This window comes from Xyrauchen texanus, chromosome 3, assembly GCF_025860055.1.
Source record: "Xyrauchen texanus isolate HMW12.3.18 chromosome 3, RBS_HiC_50CHRs, whole genome shotgun sequence".
In the NCBI taxonomy this organism is placed as follows: Eukaryota; Metazoa; Chordata; class Actinopteri; order Cypriniformes; family Catostomidae; genus Xyrauchen; species Xyrauchen texanus.
Window position 1 is genome coordinate 26,114,830 of NC_068278.1, and position 20,001 is coordinate 26,134,830.

General features: G+C 38.2%; 2 protein-coding genes across 3 annotated transcripts in view; one reads left to right on the forward strand and one right to left on the reverse strand.

Annotated features, from left to right (window-relative positions):
* Nucleotides 1–4,719: 4,719 nt before the first annotated feature.
* Nucleotides 4,720–20,001, forward strand: part of LOC127633275 (rhotekin-like) — a 98,935-nt gene continuing 83,653 nt past the window's right edge. For both annotated transcript variants that reach the window (XM_052112256.1, XM_052112283.1), the window contains exon 1: nucleotides 4,720–5,057. In XM_052112256.1, coding sequence (XP_051968216.1) covers nucleotides 4,947–5,057 — 111 coding nt within the window. In that variant the 5' untranslated portion in view covers nucleotides 4,720–4,946. The remainder of the gene's footprint in view (nucleotides 5,058–20,001) is intronic.
* The window catches only part of LOC127633288 (zinc finger protein 99-like), a 301,889-nt gene continuing 288,204 nt past the window's right edge, over nucleotides 6,317–20,001 (reverse strand). The window contains exon 4 of the transcript XR_007969197.1: nucleotides 6,317–6,356. The gene's annotated coding sequence lies outside the window, so the exon portion shown is untranslated. The remainder of the gene's footprint in view (nucleotides 6,357–20,001) is intronic.

Consider the following 20,001-nt stretch of genomic DNA (forward strand, 5'->3'; position numbering starts at 1 on the left):
CCGCGTGTAACATCATCAAGTGTATAAAACCACTTTTTTCATCTTGTGGATTCTATTAATAGAATGAGGCAGGAAATATATTATTGTTAGTGGTGTAGCCTTTAGCGTTGGCCTTTTCTAACAATATTCTTGTAAAATATACCAGAGACTTCTTAAAGAATCTAGAAAAACCTTGTATTGTAGGCCTAGTTATATATAGTAGTAATTGTCTTTTACCACAGATTGCATTATGGAAGTTTTTCTTGTTTGACACACCCACTTCAGGTCATGGAGACTCAACTAACCAGATGAGATGTTTTCGAATTGGGAAACACCCAAAATGTGCGGAACATTGGGTCCCCAGTACTGGACAAGCCTACATGATCGATTTGTCAAAACATGACACTGCTGGACTGTACTAACCAGTTTTTTAATTGTGAACCATTAAGATTTTAATTCTGTTCCATTGATTTTATCCTATTGTTTTTTCACTGTGATCAGACGCCTTGATTCAGCAAATTAGTGTTGGAGCAGTTCCTGTAGTGCTTATTAATTAATTTATTATTATAAATTTTTGTGATGAAGACAAATTAACTCTATAAATGTGAAAGTTTTTTATTTGTTTTTCACCAAATTTCTTGAATCTTTTTTGATATTTCAATGTTGATTCAACAAGTGATGTAGAATCAACATCAGATCCTAACATTGATTCAATTGTTAATATTGTTTTTTTCTGTTGAGATTTCAACAGAATTTACTGGTGTTCATGGCCATAGTAAATTATCCTCCTAACCTGCTCATGGCAGGTTTTGTTCTGGGTAACAGATCACTAATAGATACTGATCCAATCAGCTGGGAGTAAAGTGACAGCTCTGACGCAATGGGAAAATAAATATTATAAATTCACAAAATCTACTTGAACTTATTTACTTAAACAATTCTACCTATAGATATGGTATTTTATTTAAATACATAATAATTGGTTTTCATTTCTAGCCATACCATTTTAAATATCTATGAAAATATAAATACAATATAATAATAGTTTATATAATATTAGACTATCTATAAAACAGCTAGTAAAATGGATTAATGGTCAAGTTCACAAAAAATTAAAATAAAGATGTAAATGTAGATGTAGATGGGGGCAGTGGTGTCTCAGTGGTTGAGGCTCAGGGTTACTGACCAGAAGATTGGGGTTTCAAGCCCCAGCACCACCAAGATGCCACTGTTGGGCACTTGAGCAAGGCACTTAACTCCAGGTTGCTCCGGGGGGGATTGTCCCTGTAATAAGTGCACTATAAGTCGCTTTGGATAAAAGCGTCTGCCAAATGCGTAAATGATCCTCGTATTAAACACCAGATGGCAGTGTTTGATTTGACGTGGTCAATTCACTCAGGTAATTCTATCTTTCCCTCGGTTTAAGGTTAGCAAGAATGAATTGGTCCTTTTTAATGCAATTTCATAATACATCTTACCATTTATGAGTCCTTGAAATATGACCTAATGGTTCAGCCCCTCCTCTCCATGTGGAAGCAGAACGGCCCATACCAAAACAAACTACTTAAAGTGCGCTTAGTAATTTTGTAATATGTTTTCTTGTACTTACACTGACACCTGGTGGCCTGTATGCAGCATTATTCAAACGCAATAGTTTTCAGTTACCAATGCCATTGTAGAAATTCACTATTCGCAGTCAGCCATAATTAATGTAATCCATTAGTGAAAATGTCCAAGAACAGGGAAGTTACTGAGATGACGGAAGTCATATTTGTCTGGTCATGTGATCCTAACATGGCTGCCCCTCTGAGGAGACCCTCTTCATGTAAGTCATGTGAGTGCTCATGATTAACACATACTGTATGTGTTAACATTACTATTAATTTCTTTAGTAGTAAAACTCTGCTGTACAGTAAAACAAAATACACATGTTAAAAATACATTCTCTGAAAAACCTAAATATCTTATGCAGTGTTGTTTCTAAATCTAGATAAATCAAATTGATCTTATTTTAAGGATTTGTTTAGATATTTTTACAGGAAAATACAAAAATGATCAAGAATATGATTTTTGCTCTAATATCAAAAGGTCTTATTAGAAAAAAAATTCTTGATAAAAAAATATGAGTGTCTGGTAACATGTGCATGTAAATGGCTAGAAAAAGCATTTTAGTTTAGCATAACGCTGACAATTTACACAAGTTCATTTCTATTTCTTCTTCTGTTCAAATGCACATTGGATTGCATCATGTAAATGTATAAAAGGACTAAATATTAATTGAAGCAAATCAAGTCAAGTGGTTTTTATTGACAATAAAATGCAAAGTAATCTCTTCAGCAATCAAAATACTTTTTGAATGTAACTGTAATCATATTACCAATGATATAAATTGTAACTGCAGTGGATTACAGTTACTTATATTTTGTATTTTAAATACGTAATCCCGTTACATGTATTCTGTTGCATATATTCTATGATGTCTAGTGTGACAGTTTATAGAATTGCCTACAACAATCCAAGATCATTTAAATTGCATTTTTATAGTAATTAATAATGAAGAAGATGCTTTAAGAGTGACTTACAATAGGCTACAATACACAGACAACCCACCTGAAGCAACCTGAGGTTAAGTGCACGATTGTGATTGCTCACGCATTGCCCTGTGCCGGATTCCAACTATCAACCTTTCAGTTAACAGCCCAGACTGTTTACCGGACCAGACCGTTTATCACAATTAACTACTGTATGTGTACCCTTCACCTCTGTAGTCTGCATGTCTTCTCTCTTCACAGGTAAGACTTGGTGAACAATGTGACCATCATGAAATTCTCAAAATCTTAAACTGGGCGAAGTTTTGTTTAATCCAGTCCCAAATGTTATATTTTGTATTTTGCTAACTTGGTGTGCTCAATCACATGCAGAACATTTTTAATTTTTCTATGTTCTTTGGGTGATGTCAGCTAAAGTGGGCTATCAAGTTAGATGGACCAGATAAGGTTGAAGTGTCATAGTTTTTTTAAGATTCAATATCCAATCACTGTAAACTATTTAAAACAGTTGCCACAATAGTACTTGACATGTTTCAACTGTTTCCATTGGTCTGAGTTTGTTTAGGTAGGCAGGGCAAATAATTTAAAAAGGCTTATATAACCAACTTTTTAACACTAAATGTAAGGGATCATAAATTATGTAATGATGGACTCTATAAATCTGATTTGCAAAACAAGCTTACTTCATGAAAAATACTTTTTAGTTTTTGACCCATTTTAGCAAACCCTCATCAGTTAAAATGAGCAGCTATGTTTAAGCTAAAATGAGCCACTTTACACTGCCAAAAGTGCGGCACATGAGCGTCAAAACTGGTCAATGGAGCAATGGAAGAAGGTGGCCAGGTTTATCTGGGGGAGAGAAGCCAGCAGGATGAACCATGCAAAGAAGGCAGGCCCGCGGAGGCAATATGATGCCCTGGGTAAGTCCGATCCATGGAGGCCCCACCTCGCAACTTACAGGATTTAAAGGATCTGCTGCTAACATCTTGGTGCCAGATACAACAGGACACCTTCAGAGGGCATGTGGAGTCCATGCATTGACAGGTCAACGCTGTTTTGGTGGACCTACACAATATTAGGCAGGTGGTTTTAATGTTGTGGCTGATCGGTGTATATAACTTATAAGAGGTATTTTGATAGTTCCTTTTATTAAAACTGCTCAAATAATATTGAAAGAATCAATTTTAAGTTTGGATGTGTTATATTAGTATTGTATGAATGAGTTATCCATAAATGTGTTCAAATACACACACAACCATCTCACACACACACTCTTGCAAACACTTAAGCCCATTTTATTACAACTGTTAGGCTATGAGTAGAATACATTAACACATAAAATATCAATTGAAAAGAAATTACAATGATCAAGACTTCTTTTCAGCCATGCTGAATGCTGATGCTATATTAAGTCTAACAGAAGAATACCCTATTCTGTCTCACAAGTCACACACACACACACACACACACACACACACACACACACACACACACACACACACACACACACACACACACACACACACACACAGAGAGAGAGAGAGAATGGTAACAATAGTTGAATGAGTTTTAGAAAGACAAGTTGACTTTTAAATTGATATTAGTCTTAATCTCATACCTACATATCCACATCAATCAATCTTAACTCAACCACTACACACATCTTATCACATTCTTTGCGATACCATTATATATTTCTTGCATTGCAATGTTATGGTTTTGCTATACAGATTCAGCGGTGATGATATGGAGGGAAACTTTTGACATTTGAATAGCTATTGGGTATAAAAAGTTGTTTTTTAAATATTTTTTTTTTAACAGAAATTATAGCAGAGACCTCAATTAACAAACAAAGAGCAGTCTGGAAAATGTGAACACACATTTTAATGCTGTTAGATGATTTAGCTAAAAGTGACTTTAGCATCCCCATATCTATCATTGGCTTTCTAGAGCCAAGGTATCTGAGTCCGAAATGTTTCCTGTAGTCCTGCGTGTATCTCTGTATGTGGTTTTTCCACATAGATGTAGAAGTGAACGCATGTGTTGCTTTGTTGATATACAGCTTCTCTGCCGGGAGAGTTCGCAGTTTCACATAGCTCACAAATCACAGAAAGAAATACAGTCCCGATCTCAGGTCAGCTGTGCTGGGAATTAAATCACTCGTGTTGTTGATACGCGATTAGAGCAGTGGTCGAAGAGTATTGAGTTTGTGATCATACATTTTTTTACTTTCGTAGTTTTTAACAGACCATAGCGGGAGAAACGTCTGGTCGTTTGATTTACATGTACGTGTTAATGAAAGTGGTCAGCTGCAACGTGGAGAGTTACATTACCAAACTGCTTGAGAGAGAAAGCGTCTCAGGTCAATGAGAATAAACAGCGCTGTTTCGGAGTGAAGGATCAACTTCAGAGTCACAAATGTTTTGCCGAAATCAGACAGTGAGAGCCACTATCGCTCGCGGCTCAGCGTTGGAGATGGAGATACGACGAGGAAAGTTCAGACAAAGTGTTTTCATGGAAACCCCGCAGGTAAATAAAAGCTCCGGTGTGTCCAGACGCTCAGCTGGACTGTAGTAGATGTGTCGCATGTTGCCGAATGTACTGTTGAGTCAGTTTTACTGCTGTTAACTGAATATTTCTTCAACTTCGGGCAATTTCATGTCCGATGGACTGCTTTTTAACAGATCCCAACATTTTACCCCTTTTTGTTATGAAGCTCTCAGTAGTCAAAACTGACCTTTTTTTTTTTTCATTTCTTTTTTTAAATTTTTATATATTTTTTTTATACCATGCCTTAATTATTTATATTTGGTAGCCTATTTTTCAAATGCTTTTTATGCATTGATTTTAATGTTGTAGCCTTGTCACCATCCCAGACTTTCAATATTAAACTGAAAAAAAAACAACATAAAAAAACAAGTAAATAAAAATTATTTATGTTTAAATCTATGATAATATAAACAAAGACTGACAAAACATAAACCATTTCAATATTTATTGTGGGAAAATTTATACCATTTTAATTTTTAATTTAAATAAATATATACACTCACCTAAAGGATTATTAGGAAAACCATACTAATACTGTGTTTGACCCCCTTTCGCCTTCAGAACTGCCTTAATTCTATGTGGCATTGATTCAACAAGGTGCTGAAAGCATTCTTTAGAAATGTTGGCCCATATTGATAGGATAGCATCTTGCAGTTGATGGAGATTTGTGGGATGCACATCCAGGGCACGAAGCTCCCGTTCCACCACATCCCAAAGATGCTCTATTGGGTTGAGATCTGGTGACTGTGGGGGCCATTTTAGTTCAGTGAACTCATTGTCATGTTCAAGAAACCAATTTGAAATGTATCGAGCTTTGTGACATGGTGCATTATCCTGCTGGAAGTAGCCATCAGAGGATGGGTACATGGTGGCCATAAAGGGATGGTCAGAAACAATGCTCAGGTAGGCCATGGCATTTAAACGATGCCCAATTGGCACTAAGGGGCCTAAAGTGTGCCAAGAAAACATTCCCCACACATTACACCAACACCAGCAGCCCGCACAGTGGTAACAAGGCATGATGGATCCATGTTCTCATTCTGTTTACGCCAAATTCTGACTCTACCATCTGAATGTCTCAACAGAAATCGAGACTCATCAGACCAGGCAACATTTTTCCAGTCTTCAACTGTCCAATTTTGGTGAGCTCTTGCAAATTGTAGCCTCTTTTTCCTATTTGTAGTGGAGATGAGTGGTACCCGGTGGGGTCTTCTGCTGTTGTAGCCCATCCGCCTCAAGGTTGTGCGTGTTGTGGCTTCACAAATGCTTTGCTGCTACCTCGGTTGTAACGAGTGGTTATTTCAGGCAAAGTTGCTCTTCTATCAGCTTGAATCAGTCAGCCCATTCTCCTCTGACCTCTAGCATCAACAAGGCATTTTCGCCCACAGGACTGCCGCATACTGGATGTTTTTCCCTTTTCACACCATTCTTTGTAAACCCTAGAAATGGTTGTGCGTGAAAATCCCAGTAACTGAGCAGATTGTGAAATACTCAGACCGGCCCGTCTTGCACCAACAACCATGCCACGCTCAAAATTGCTTAAATCACCTTTCTTTCCCATTCTGACATTCAGTTTGGAGTTCAGGAGATTGTCTTGACCAGGACCACACCCCTAAATGCATTGAAGCAACTGCCATGTGATTGGTTGATTAGATGATCTTTTCAGGTGAAAAAGACCCGGTTCAAAAGAGTCATTTGTTCACAACTCTCTTGCTCTGGGTTTGTTGTTGTGTGCGGTGCAGCTTGTCAGAAACAGAACGGGTAAAAACGGGAAAACTGTGCTCTAAGGATGAAATAAATAACTAGCAATATGATATCTGACCAAACCGCATATGAAAGCACACGACCCGACTGTCGCACTAGATTTTGAATTATTGTCACAATCAATTATTTTTGGTCGCATTTGTGACCATTTTAGTTGCAGTCTGGAGCCCTGATCACCATAAGCATAATTTCCAACATGGAATTCTATTTTAACCTTCTGAGACCAGAGCGTGACTGTTTTGTGCATTTTCCATTTGCAGACATTGAGGCACCAAGAGTCCAAAATGAATAAAATCCCAAAAGCACTTTATTCTGCAACTAAAATCCCAATAATAAACAGAAAAATTACGGTTTGGTGCATAACATGGGACTTTTAACAATGAACAAGCCCAAAATACACAGTGGTCTTGGCTCCATTACAATGCTCTACACCGATCAGCCACAACATTAAAACCACCTGCCTAGTGTGGTCAGACTTTCCTGTTTCTGGGGTCAGACTTTCCTGTTTCTGGGGAATAGGAACAGGTTGAGGGGAAGGAGAGGGGGAGGGAGGAGAGAGTGGGAGAGAAAGAAAGAATAAGAGGGCTCGCCAGCCCCCGAATATGCCTCCATGTGATCCTCAGCCAGCTGGACCTCCCCATCCATCGATGCCTGTAGGTGGCACTGGACCCACTCCGCTTTCCCTTTTGGTAGCTGGTCAATTAACTGCTCCAGTACCACCAGATAGTAGATGTCACAGAGTTATCGAGTGAATGAGAACAGGCGGCAGAGTGTCAGCGAGCGGAAGTGATGGTGTTGTTGCTCTGGGCTTTGGTCAACCCATTGCAGGATGGCTTTCTTCAGATCTTCGTGCACAGTTGGCCGCAGGATGCTATTGGGCCATGAGTTGGGCATCCCTGGACAACAGTGGCTGTAGGTGAGCCGCCCACTGGGTGCTCGGCTACGTCTAGGCATTGGTCATCCTCTCAAAGAGCTCGATAAATGCCTCCATGTTGTCCTGCGGTCCCATCTTGGTCAGGGTGACATGTGTGGGTGGGTCTGGGGTCGTAGCTGAGGAACCCTCCTGATGTACCAAGCACCGTAGCACCTGCTTGTTCTCACTTGAGCCTGGAAGAACACCTGGAACCGTTGCTCCTGTTCCATATGCAGCTCAAGCAGAAACTGAGGTTGGGCTTGGTGGATGCTGGCGAGTGTCTTGAACCGAGGACTTCATGACAGCGTTTTCTTCCTTCTAATTCCTGGGTTTTTGGCACCACTGCAATAGTTTACTCATTCTCTCATGAAGGAGGTAGCAGAAGCTGGATAAACAATCCTACATAAGTTTTATTATCACACTTTTCAGTGTTACACACACAAAGATCTGCTTTTCAGCATAACATTAAGTGTGCATGACTGCCCTTTTAAGACCCTCCAGCTCTCACTGTAACACTGTTAACACTCTAACAGCTGTTAGAGATCATTTCCCACAGGTGTCAAGCCTTACCGTTCTTCCTCTCCCAGCCTTACTCTCCACAGACATCGCACGGACACACCCACATCACCACAATCCTTTTAAAGGAAAAGGACATTGCATCTGTATACGATTATCCAACAGAAAGTGGGTTGAGTTAAAAGAGAACTCTGCCTAACCCCTAATTATTTTTATACGTAGCCTGCTGTGGTGTGATAGAAGCATGGCTGGTTCAGAGTGTGGCTGATGGATGCCAAGAGCCCCTGTGGCACCTCTGTTCACTGTTTGGCTTGAGACCATCTTTATTCTGCTGTTTAGCTTGGTGTCTACAGGGATGTTACATTTGATGTAGATTTAGTTGTGCATGAGGATTTATATTTACATCTAAAATAAATCAGTTTTTATCTTTAATTATGAAGAGTTTGGTTGTCTAAGTCTGGAGGCAGACTAGATCTTGTCTTGATTATGTCCTCCGTAACAGTAACCTGCAGTTGGGTCACTAAATTTAGATAATTGTTTTTTTACAGTATTCTCTATTCTTAGGCTGTTTGCGGGTTCATGCATTTATTAGAAGAGTACCATCATATTCAGAAGCTGAAGTTCCATTTGAAGCATTGAAATTCAAATATTTTACTTCTTTGATCACTAAAATGGAGGTTCTGTTTGATTCTTGAACAGCAGAAAACAGAGTTTGTATGTCTCCTTCACTGATGGGCTACTAGCTTCTATCAGTAACACTTAGGAACCAATCTAACAAATACACATCTCTAATTCGGTCCCTCATTCAGGACAGATGTGATTTCACTCAAGTCATTGTATGCTTTGATGAAAAGCCTTTAAGACTCCACAGTTCCCCACTGACATCATATTACCCCCACTATACTGGATGATATGAAGCCTACTGTTTGATGTCTTCACCGTGACGGCTGATTGGAAATCAATATGCCCTAATGAAGATTTTTATTTCAGAGAGATCATTGTATGAATGAGTGACCTAGTCGTTGTAGAACTTTACAATATCATGCCCCAGTTTCCAGTATTAGGACTGCAGCAGACAATGTGTGAATTCAGGCTCAGGTAAAGCAATTAGACTAATGGCACTTTTCCTCTGCACGTTATGGTTCTGCTCTACTCAACTCTGCTTGCTTTACTTTTCTGAGCTTGCGTTTCCTACCGCCGTTTAGTACCGCCTCAACGTGGGTGTGATTATAGACTGATCGTCATAGTTGTGCAACCTCTACTGCCATGACATCATCTTAAACACAACACAAACACCAAAACAATAACAACTGCTTGCTGTTAGCTACTAGCTCATTGTGCTACATAAAGCAGTTGTTGCATGGTGATTTTACACAAGTGTAACAGTTAAATTAGCCTGGTTGTTTTAGAAGCAAGCTTTCCAGTAGCTGGTCAACTAAATATAGTGAAGCTTTCAATCGGAGTATAGAGTTAACCAAACATACCATCCTCCATCGTGGATAAACACCGTGGCACTCTCCCTCCCATTGTTCGCCAGTTTAGATAGGTCCATTTGGTCGAACCACTTCCAATTTTCCTTGATGGTTCTGTTGTAACTTTTAATTGTTTTTTACTTTTCCCTACACTGTTGGTAGGTCTGGTGGTAGCTGTGTGCGGCCAACAGCTGAGACACTTCTTGAAATACATTTTCGTTTCACTCGTTGCTAACGAGTGGACAGTCTACACCTTGTTTATTGACCACTGCATGGTTTTGCTCACAGTCATTTATTTTTTCACAATTCGAATGTCGCGTGAACAAATGATACTGTTATCGCTGTTGCAAACTTTAAAACTAGCGGGTGGTGTCGGGAATCCAGTGACGGTGGTAGTGATGATTCTCTCTTACCAATCAGTGATCTGCAGGATTTTGACGTCACATTTAGTATTGACTCGGCTTGGAACCTCAACCGAGGTGGTACTAAAAAAGTATCAGGTACCAAGTACTATCCACAGTGGAAAACCTCCAAATAGTGAGTCGAGTCGAGTCGAGTCGTACTGTGCAGTGGAAAAGCCCCATAAAGGGTAGTGGGAAGGAAGATGGCTAGATCAGTTAAGTAGGCATGACTCAAAAGCAGTAATGGAAAATATAGCTCACCCACACAGATCTTATGTAATGACAGTGCATTAGCCTTTTTGTTTAATCCCATGTCTGCTTGTTACCTGAAAAATATGTTTGGAAAACAGACAAATAGGCTGCAGTTTCAAGCTGACATTTTTATTCTTTAGATATTAAAACTTTGCAGTTTTTAGCCCCATAATTACAAACTGGTTAATATTCCTTTTAGGTGGCACAATGTATCAAAGTTATTTGGGGTTTCAGGATTTCAGTTAAGTCATAGTGAAATAAGGCGGTCAAATGAATATTAAAATTAACTGAATCACTGAAGACTACTTCGAAGCGATCGCATTCTTGCACTAAAAATGGCTAGATGCAGCGCAACAAATATAGTTTAACAGAATGCAGGTGTCTCGAGTCACGTTTTTAGGGAGCCAAGCACCGAAGGTCCTAGATACACCAAACTTGGCAGGATTGTCTTAAATCAGGTGCATACACACACACCCATCCGACTCTAGGTGCCGCTATAATAAGCACCTTTACGTTTTGGTGCATATCTTCACAACCGTAAGGGATAGAATCAAAATATTTTATATATATATATATATATATATATATATATTAGGGATGTGCATCTCCATAACTGAGGTCAATGCGATACGCATCTCGATGCATAGCCAACGATACGATACATTAAAGATACATATGAAGCAGCGACCGATGCGATACGAATCACCCCTATTATGATGCAGTGCGATCCGATTTCGACTCGATGCAATACGATGCAATGGAAAAAAATATGATGCTATGGAATTCAATATGGTACAGATAGTTTGCTTTTATTTCTTTGGTTCAGACAGACAGCAAATCATAAATTTACTTAAGTGCCTTCTGACTTCTAATGCATGGCCCTATCTATATTTAACGGTGAAACAATTTAAAGATGCTCAGGTATAAACAATGAAGAAAATCCTACTTTTGCAAATTCCTCCTAGGCCCTTTGTCCGATTAGCTCTTTGCAAGCATCATCTACAGGGGCGTGTCTAGGGGGAGGATGGGGGAGGCAGTGCCTCCCCTAGGATAAGCTCTGCCTCCCCTGAGAAGTTGAGAAATAATCTGTCCATCTGATGATAAATTACAATTTAAAAGTGGATTGTTTTGTGCATATTTTTCCATCGCTAGCTGATGAGTGAGGTCTGACACAACAAAAATCCAGTTTTGGCGCTGTTTCACAGTGCGTGCGAGCTCGGCGTACGCGCTCAGAAAAAGTGCATTATGTCAGAACAGAACGCCAACGAAATGTTTACCTGGCAGAGCTTTAATGCACGAGCAAACAATGAACTTTTGTGATTGCGAATAAGTGCAGTGTCCTGTGAGTGTAGCTCTACCGCTGCATTAACATATGATGTGAATGTACGTCAAGTTTTCGGGGACTGATCGAGGCGCCAGAACTGCAGCTGATAGAATGTGCTGCGATGTGAAAGCAGTGTGCAGTGCACTGTATGCGGTGCACGAGCAGCGCGAGATGCTTTCACATATGCTGCGTTACTTTGTAGGCTAACTGATCCGCGGCTGTACTGTACCAGAAACACATAAGCATACTCACTTTTTTTTTTATTTCAAGTCCAGAAGTTATCAGCAACTTTTATTGACAAGTTTTGTCAGCATTGCGATTCTCTTTGTACACATATACACTCTTTAATAGACGTATTCACGTTAAAACCCAATTTAATCAACATATTCAATGCATTACTTCTATACAGATGTATATATTAATTTGCTTGAGCAATTAAGTGGAAAAATAAAATAAAAATAAAAAATAAAAATAAAATAAAAAACGCCCCTTAAATAAAAAATGAACAGTCCTAACTAGAACGTTCATTAAAAAAAATGTAGCCTATTGCTTTTCTATTAGCCGTTATTGGGTGTGTGTCAGTCTGCTGCCGGATCACATTAACAACCAGAGTGCGCAGTAGTCACAGTCAGACAGTCACTCTGCACACAGACGATATACATTTTGAATCTGTTGGCAGCTCGTGTTACAAGGCTCACTGCTCACAACTTTGTTATTTTCTCATTTAATGCTAGTGTGTACTTATAAGCTTTTCATGAAAGTTTTGTATTTGAACAGTTAAGTTTTGTTTGCACTTTTTTTTGTCATTTTTGCAGGCTATTAATTTGTTGGGTAACATACCCTAGCTCAGGCTGCTTAGCTACCTGCTAGTCACTTAAATTGCTAGCCTCTAGTCAATGAAGTTGGCACTGAAGTCAATGAAGTAGACTTTTGGATGTAATAATTAGACCAGTTTTTATTAAACATAAAAAAATGCATAAGTGGCTCATTAAAAAACAGGCACCTTGTCATTCACCCTCCATGCAAGCTGCCTCTGTCGAGCTCAGCACACCTGCTAGTAACAGTGAACATGCTGCCTCTGACAAGCCCAGTACCTCTGCTCCCAACACTGAGCAGAGCCTTGTTGCATCCACAACGGCAAATCCTCCAAACGCATGTCCTCCACAAAATCCACATGCACGTTGCCTACTCGTGTAGCACGTCTTCTCACAAGCAAACACCTGTCACTCATCACCAGGCAATCACCGTGATCTGATATATGAATCTGTAAATAATAATAATAAATAATAATAATATCATCATCATATTATTAATGTTGACCTGGTTTAACTAACTTTTATGTGATAGCCCTATAGTCTAATAGGGGCCCTGTGCCTATCTCTGGGTTCCTGGCTTAGAAAAATATATGAACTAAAACAGATTGTGTGTAGTATAGCTTAATTTTGTGCCGATTTTTTCAATTGTTTATGTTGCCATCCCAAACAAGCCAAATGCCCCCCAAACATGACATCCTGGTAACCCCTCTGATCATCTAGGGACTGTCCTGGCAAAAAAGAAAATCAGATTTTTGATTTGTCAGATCGTTTCGAAGATATAAGTTAATTCATTCTTTGGGCGTGACCCAAATTGACTTAATGGCCAATATCTTCTGAACGCAAAGTCCAAACTATACAAAACTTGGAATACTTTGATATCAGACCATTTTGAGGATGCAAAGTTTCATCCAATTGGGGGGCACTACAGCTAAAAATTCCTTATTACTCTGCAACCGTTTGAATACAAAATTAGAAAATTGCCATGTGCTAACATATTCTTACAAAAACAATTCAACAAATCAACTAAAATTAACGCCATTAACATCAAATTTCAGCAGTTAATAACTTGCGTTGCTAATGGCCAATCATTATGAAATTTATGGCGAAATTATAGGTCACCAAAATTAGGCTGTATACCAAATTTGGTTACAAATCTTCCACAAGGTGGCACTATAATTAGCATTTTTGCTAATAACTTCTTATCTATATGGGCTAGAATAAATAATATTTTCTCTGATTCCTTGAGTCAAGCCTTATTTCCTCCCCCAAAAAATGTTCTAGCATTTTGAATGATCTGAAAAACTTACTTTTGCAAACTCCTAGGCCGTTTGTCCGATTGGCTTGAAAATGTGTACGTTTCATCTAGGGACTATCCTGACAGAAAATGGTTAATAGAAAAATAGCAACAGCTAGCCAAAAAATTAAGAGGCCTGTGAAATCTATTTGTTTTTCTCATGTTAATTTTTCCATGATTTAATTGTCCAGCCATCCAAAATGTCATTTATATATGGTAAATTAAGGATGTATTACCGATTTTGCCCACTAGATGGAGAAGCAAGACTAAAAATCCTTGAAAATCCTCTTTGACTTTGTTTTTTGCTCTTGTAATGTGCTGTTTTCCAGCAATCCAGTATCTATTCTTCTTCATCATCATCATCTTGAAAACAAAACAGCTGTGTCCACACCATCCACAGGATCTATTGTGTCCAATATAATTATTTTGGCCATGTCTTGGCCATACGTGTTTGGACCCCGATGATTGTCGCTTGCGGCTATATTTAAAGGTTGAAGTTTCTTTAACTTGACATGGCATCTTAAAAACATAGCACTCCTGCACAAAACACTTCATAAAAAATAAGTTAGTTTAGTACAATTTTACATAAACTAATGGTAAACTGGATGGTTGCAGAAGTGTTGGTTGTAAACAGATCCTTAGGTTTTATGCCGTTGAGTCTTGTTCTCTTATCAGCATTTCTCAGATTAAGAAATGGGATTTAAAACTCTTCATCAGGAAAGGACTGCAATTTGGAAATGTGTGTCTCTAGATCCTACCATTCTGTTCCTGTCTGTTGTGCTTGTTCTGTTTGAACAGCCCCTGGCCTGGGCTCATAGTCTGAGCTGCTTCACCACTTAGTTCAGCCGAATACCACTACTATGTGGGAATATTACTACTGTACATACAAATGTTAACAATGAAAAACACAGTGGTATTGCTGTTATTATGAAACATGAGTCTGGAGTATTACTGTTGCACCAGTGCAACACTATGTTAAAATAGAACTGTCTATTAAAGCGTTTTGCCCTCTCGTTTGACTTTTTACGTAACATTCGAGAATATGAACTGACAAAAACGTTTTATTAATTATGTTGACAGCCTTAATGTCATTCTCAACCCATGTTACTTCTGACTTTTTTCAAAGTGAACAGGATATTCAATGAGAAAAATCTAAAATGGACTGTTATGCATCAGGAATTGATTTGATCGCGAAATGAGGGCATTATACCAGAAGTGTAGCAAGTTATTACATTTTGATAAAAGATTGCAAAGACAAACATTTTTTTATTATTTTGAATAGTTTGTACTGATGTATTGTGCTCCATGAAACAAATGTGCAGTAAGAAAGTAAATAGGGACTTTCTTGTTTACTTTAAATATTTAAACAAATTTAAATCTGCTGTGAATTGTGTATAATTTTTTGTCAATTGACATGATTGCGTTTATGCATGCGTTTCAGTTTTCCTAGCATCCCTCTGTCTTTGGTTCCCTATTGCTAGTTTGGCAGTCAAATAATGATGCTGGTCATGGCTTCAACTCTCTTTATTTTTCTTTTGCTTTGCTTTCTTGTCAAGTGCTCTGTCATCTCATTTGTTGTTTAAATTACACCAAAGATCTGCAATGTGGCTCTGTGTTGTGCTGAATAAGATCATTTCACAACTCATAACGTATCATCAAAATTACACATTTGACACATTTGATGTCAAGCACAAATTTGGCATGTGTGAGTAAATTGTTTTGTTTTCCTGGCTTTCTATTTGTTCTTTTTCAAACGTGATCCTTAAAACCACACTGTTTGTCTGCTGAGGGACTCATATACTGTATATAGATTTTGCTGAAGGAAGTTACAAGTGATGTATACACACCATCAGACACACCCTTCCACCCACACTGCCTGCTCCTTTTCTGACTGAATTCTGCTTAATACTGTAATACTCACAGATTATTGCTCATTAAAAATGACTTGGCCAGTAAAAATATACCTGAACTAAAACTGCTATAAATGTAGGTATTTTTGGACATGTATTTTGTACATTTGCATCAGCAGACAAAGTGTGCTTGTTTGTGCACAGTGTGACGTGTAATTATATTTTATTTATGCTACTGTTTTCTCCATTGACGGCCTCTCCAGTGTATTTACTTTACTTTAAGCACTTGTCCAGCACTCTGACATTTCCTAAGGGAAGAGAAGACATACATTGTACAGTAGTCAAACCACATTTGTTACATTGAATTATTTCGTTTTGTGTAATATATTATAAGATGATAGGTCATATTTATGTAAAAAAGTTTTTTATCTAAATCTAAAATATAATGCTAGTATTTTCAGCTCAGCTCAGGGTTCAACCTAATTCCACTCATATATTTGGGTTCCTCAGGACCAGCAAGGTCATAAATTACACTCGTACAAGGCCTTTCACCATGTACAGAATGAGCCAAGCACATGCCATAAGCTAAAAAGTAGTTGATAACTTGAAAAAATAAAACAACTTCCCCTTCAGAATTTTGGAAAAAGCCCTGAGCTCCTAGAGAACAATGGGGAATCTATCAGCACTGGGGCCAAAACAGGAGCACATGCTTTTGGATTGAAACGAAAGGTTCTCTTGTTCTCTGGCAGAATGCCCTTTTAAGAGGACCCAGAAAAAAGGATAATCATCCACATTCTGATGTCATAGGGGTCTTGCTTTTTGTAGTTCGTATTCCAGGCACTCTTGAACTGTACATGAGAGGTGTATTGAAAGTTGTTTGAATTGTGTATCCAAAAGAGAGGGGGTGTTGAAGTTTCAGTGGCAACAGCTTTTGTAGTTTCTAGGATTTTTTTCTGTTCTTTGTTTGTTTTGCTTTGTATTTTTGTTTAAACAAAATCCAGAACCCATTAACCATACTGGCAAAAACCTTTAGTAATGAGAACAACATCCTGTTATTGTGCCACACAGAGAAAATGGTAGAGACTACGAGAGTGAGTGTTACAAAACAATCTTAAAGATAACAGATAAAAATCTATTTCATAATGAGTTTTCTCATTAAGTACTTCAAGGTGAAGTGTGTCATTTCTGCAGTGTTAGCAGCACCTATTGGAAGTGAGAAAATAATGATTGTTTCAAAACAGGTTTCCTTAAGACTCCTTTCTGGCCCCCATCTTCCATTGGTACAAAAAACAGGTAGCAGATCCCTTCTATCAAGGGGAGCCTACAAGGTTTGCATTGCAATGCATAACATAACATACGTACACAGTCGAGGAGATGAGGCAGTTTTATTGCATGTCTATAAAGAAGATGCTTCAGTTTGCTGAATAAACTGCTTTTGTAGGGAAACAGCTCATCACTTAATGTCTGACTGTCTGACCACTAATCTTCAACATATTTTACACAGAATAATCCATTTGGAATGTTTACTATGATAAAATTGCTGTTTTATAAAAGAAGACAGATAATTTTGTGACAGATAGGTGCCAGTTTATGGCTCTACCTATTCATTTGTATGTATATGCTCTCACATTTGGCAAAAGCACAGATGTTGTGTTATCTTGGTATAGAAGATCTCTGACAGGTAGCTTCGCTCTAAACCAGCACCATTGGTTGAGTATGACGTTGACATGTCCATCACTCATACAAACAGCAATGAACGCGTTAACATTCAAGTTCTTATACTGTCTATGCTTAATAAGATGACAATGTGTGTGGTCATGTAAACATTTTAAACAGCTTCTCTTTATTGATGTAGGGTCATATACGGCTTAAAAATAAAGTGATCGACGTATGTATTTTTTTGCTCATTACCCCGATTTCACGTTGTATCTTTGGGAGTTATCAGCATATTGGTGTGCATGTAAATGGACTCAATGTTTTAAAAGCGCAAGTGAGCTGCAATGTTTGAAGTCTTTGGTACGTGAAACTTATCTCTGTACATAAAACTGAGATAAAAGAAAGTATTTTAATATCAGAAAAAATTACACATTTCACCTTTATTCAGAACAAGAGAATCCATTTGCTTTACTTTGAACAACTGAAAGAAACATTCTGAAGTCTACGGTTGTGTCATTTCCATTGTAGTTTCTGATTAAGTTATTAATCAAGTATTGTAATAAAATCATGCAAATGCACTAATATTAAGACACTTTAGAGTAAGTTTGCCCCTAGTTTTAACCCTCCACATAACTGTTCTGACCATGAAATGGCCATGGATGTTGGAAATGGGCACAGCCTTTTGGTGACAATGACTTTTCTCATAACCTTCCGTATTGGCAGGTTTTCTTTTTTTAAATGAATAGAGGCTCAGATGTTCACAACAGCAGGATGTCAAATAGTTCAGGACTAAACTCAAAATGTTAAACTCAAGGACATCAAGATGTCCAATCCACTCTTATCTTATCTTGTTTGTGCAGAGTTGACTTTGTCATTATTCATTCCATTGAAAATGTCACGTGATGTTTTTCCTTGTTAGGCCGATGAAGACAGGTTACTAGTGTGTCCTGGCTTACATCATGACCACAATGGCCAATGCTGAATAATTTTTTGTTTGTTTGTTTAAAGAAGATGAGGAAGAGGTTGAGACATTTATAAAGGATGAGATGTAAGTTAAATGGATGATCATATCTCTCAATTGGATTTTATTGTGGTATGTGTTCAATTCAATTTAATTATAATTTATTTATATAGCACAATACATATACTTTTCACAATACTTTATGTTCCAAAACTGCTTTACAATGAATAGTGCCTTCAGTGAGCAGTGAATAGTGCCCCCAGTGAGCCAGCAAAAGGTGTTAAAAGTGTCATGAAATACTTTTTTAATAATTGTATTATCTTCCCTGAGGTCCACATGCACCGAACAGTAATAATTTTGTCATATATAATCATTTTCCACCCTGTCTCTGGACCTCTGTCTGAAACGCTCCGTTTTAGCTGTCTGGCCCTTTAAGACTTCAATGTAAATGCCCACTGTTGTGATTGGCTAACATCATGTAGCCCTTTCAAAACAGCCATATTTTTAATCGCAGTCTGGAGAAAATGAACAAACTCCACACAACATTATAAAACTTAATTTCAGAGTGTGCATGCGCCTCGAGTTATTTTCATTAATTAGTGGGTCCGCAAGGTGGCAACACTCACATTTGAGCCATTGCTGTCACAAAAAAGTGCTAGAAGTAGATGTAATCTCTGGTAAACATCAGGAGAATAAGGTAAAAACAACAACAGTTTATATGCAAGTCAAGAGTGCGTGTGTGAGGAGGTCAGGAGATACATGCATTTGTATAACTTGAGTCTGAAGGACTAAAAATTGGGTGGCTGTGTCTCAGGTGGTAGAGCGGGTTGGCCACTAATCACAGGGTTGGCGGTTCGATTCCTGGCCCAAATGTCTCCACATGCCGAAGTGTCCTTGGGCAAGACACTGAACCCCAAGTTGCTCCCAATGGCAGGCTAGTGCCTTGCATGGCTGCTCTGCCATCATTGGTGTGTTAATGTTTGTGTGAATGGGTGTATGAATCACAGTTTAAAATGCTTTGAAAACAGCTAAGGTTAAAAAGTGCTATATAAGTGCAGACCATTTACCATTTAAAAAGACCTCTTTATGGGTCTAAACTCCCCAAGAAATAGCAGTCGTAGCATGCATACAGTCATATGGAGTATACTTTGACAGCCTCGCATTCGACTGCACATGGATGCTGAGTGTTTGCATTAAAATCAAAGATTGCTCTAGGCTTAACACTGAAATCACTGCCATATGTCTGCTTTACTCTCCTAGTAACATAAACAAGTAACTACAGTAAAAAAACAAACACTTCTCAGGGGAATAATTCTGATTGAAATCCTGGATTTAAAGATTTTCTTTTATTTTAAATTGGTGGGTTAATTTTCTTTGCTCAAAGACAAGCTTTCTAAATTACAATGGCATACCAGAATCCTTAACCTTGATCCTTTGAGCTGATTGTTTGCCTTTTTGTTTGGAGGAACATCTTCGAGACAGAGAGGGATTAAACAAAGTGGAGGCTGTGAATTTTGTTAACGTCTTTAAATGTTCCACAATCAACAGTTTAGCTAGAGGGAATTCATTCATGCGTACATGTGTCTGCCTGGAAATAGAAAGGGAGTCATGCACTGTGTTTATTTTACACAATGTCATGCCCCCACACAATTCTTCTCTGAAGTGATCACTATTATAACAACAGCAACTGTTGTAATTACACCAG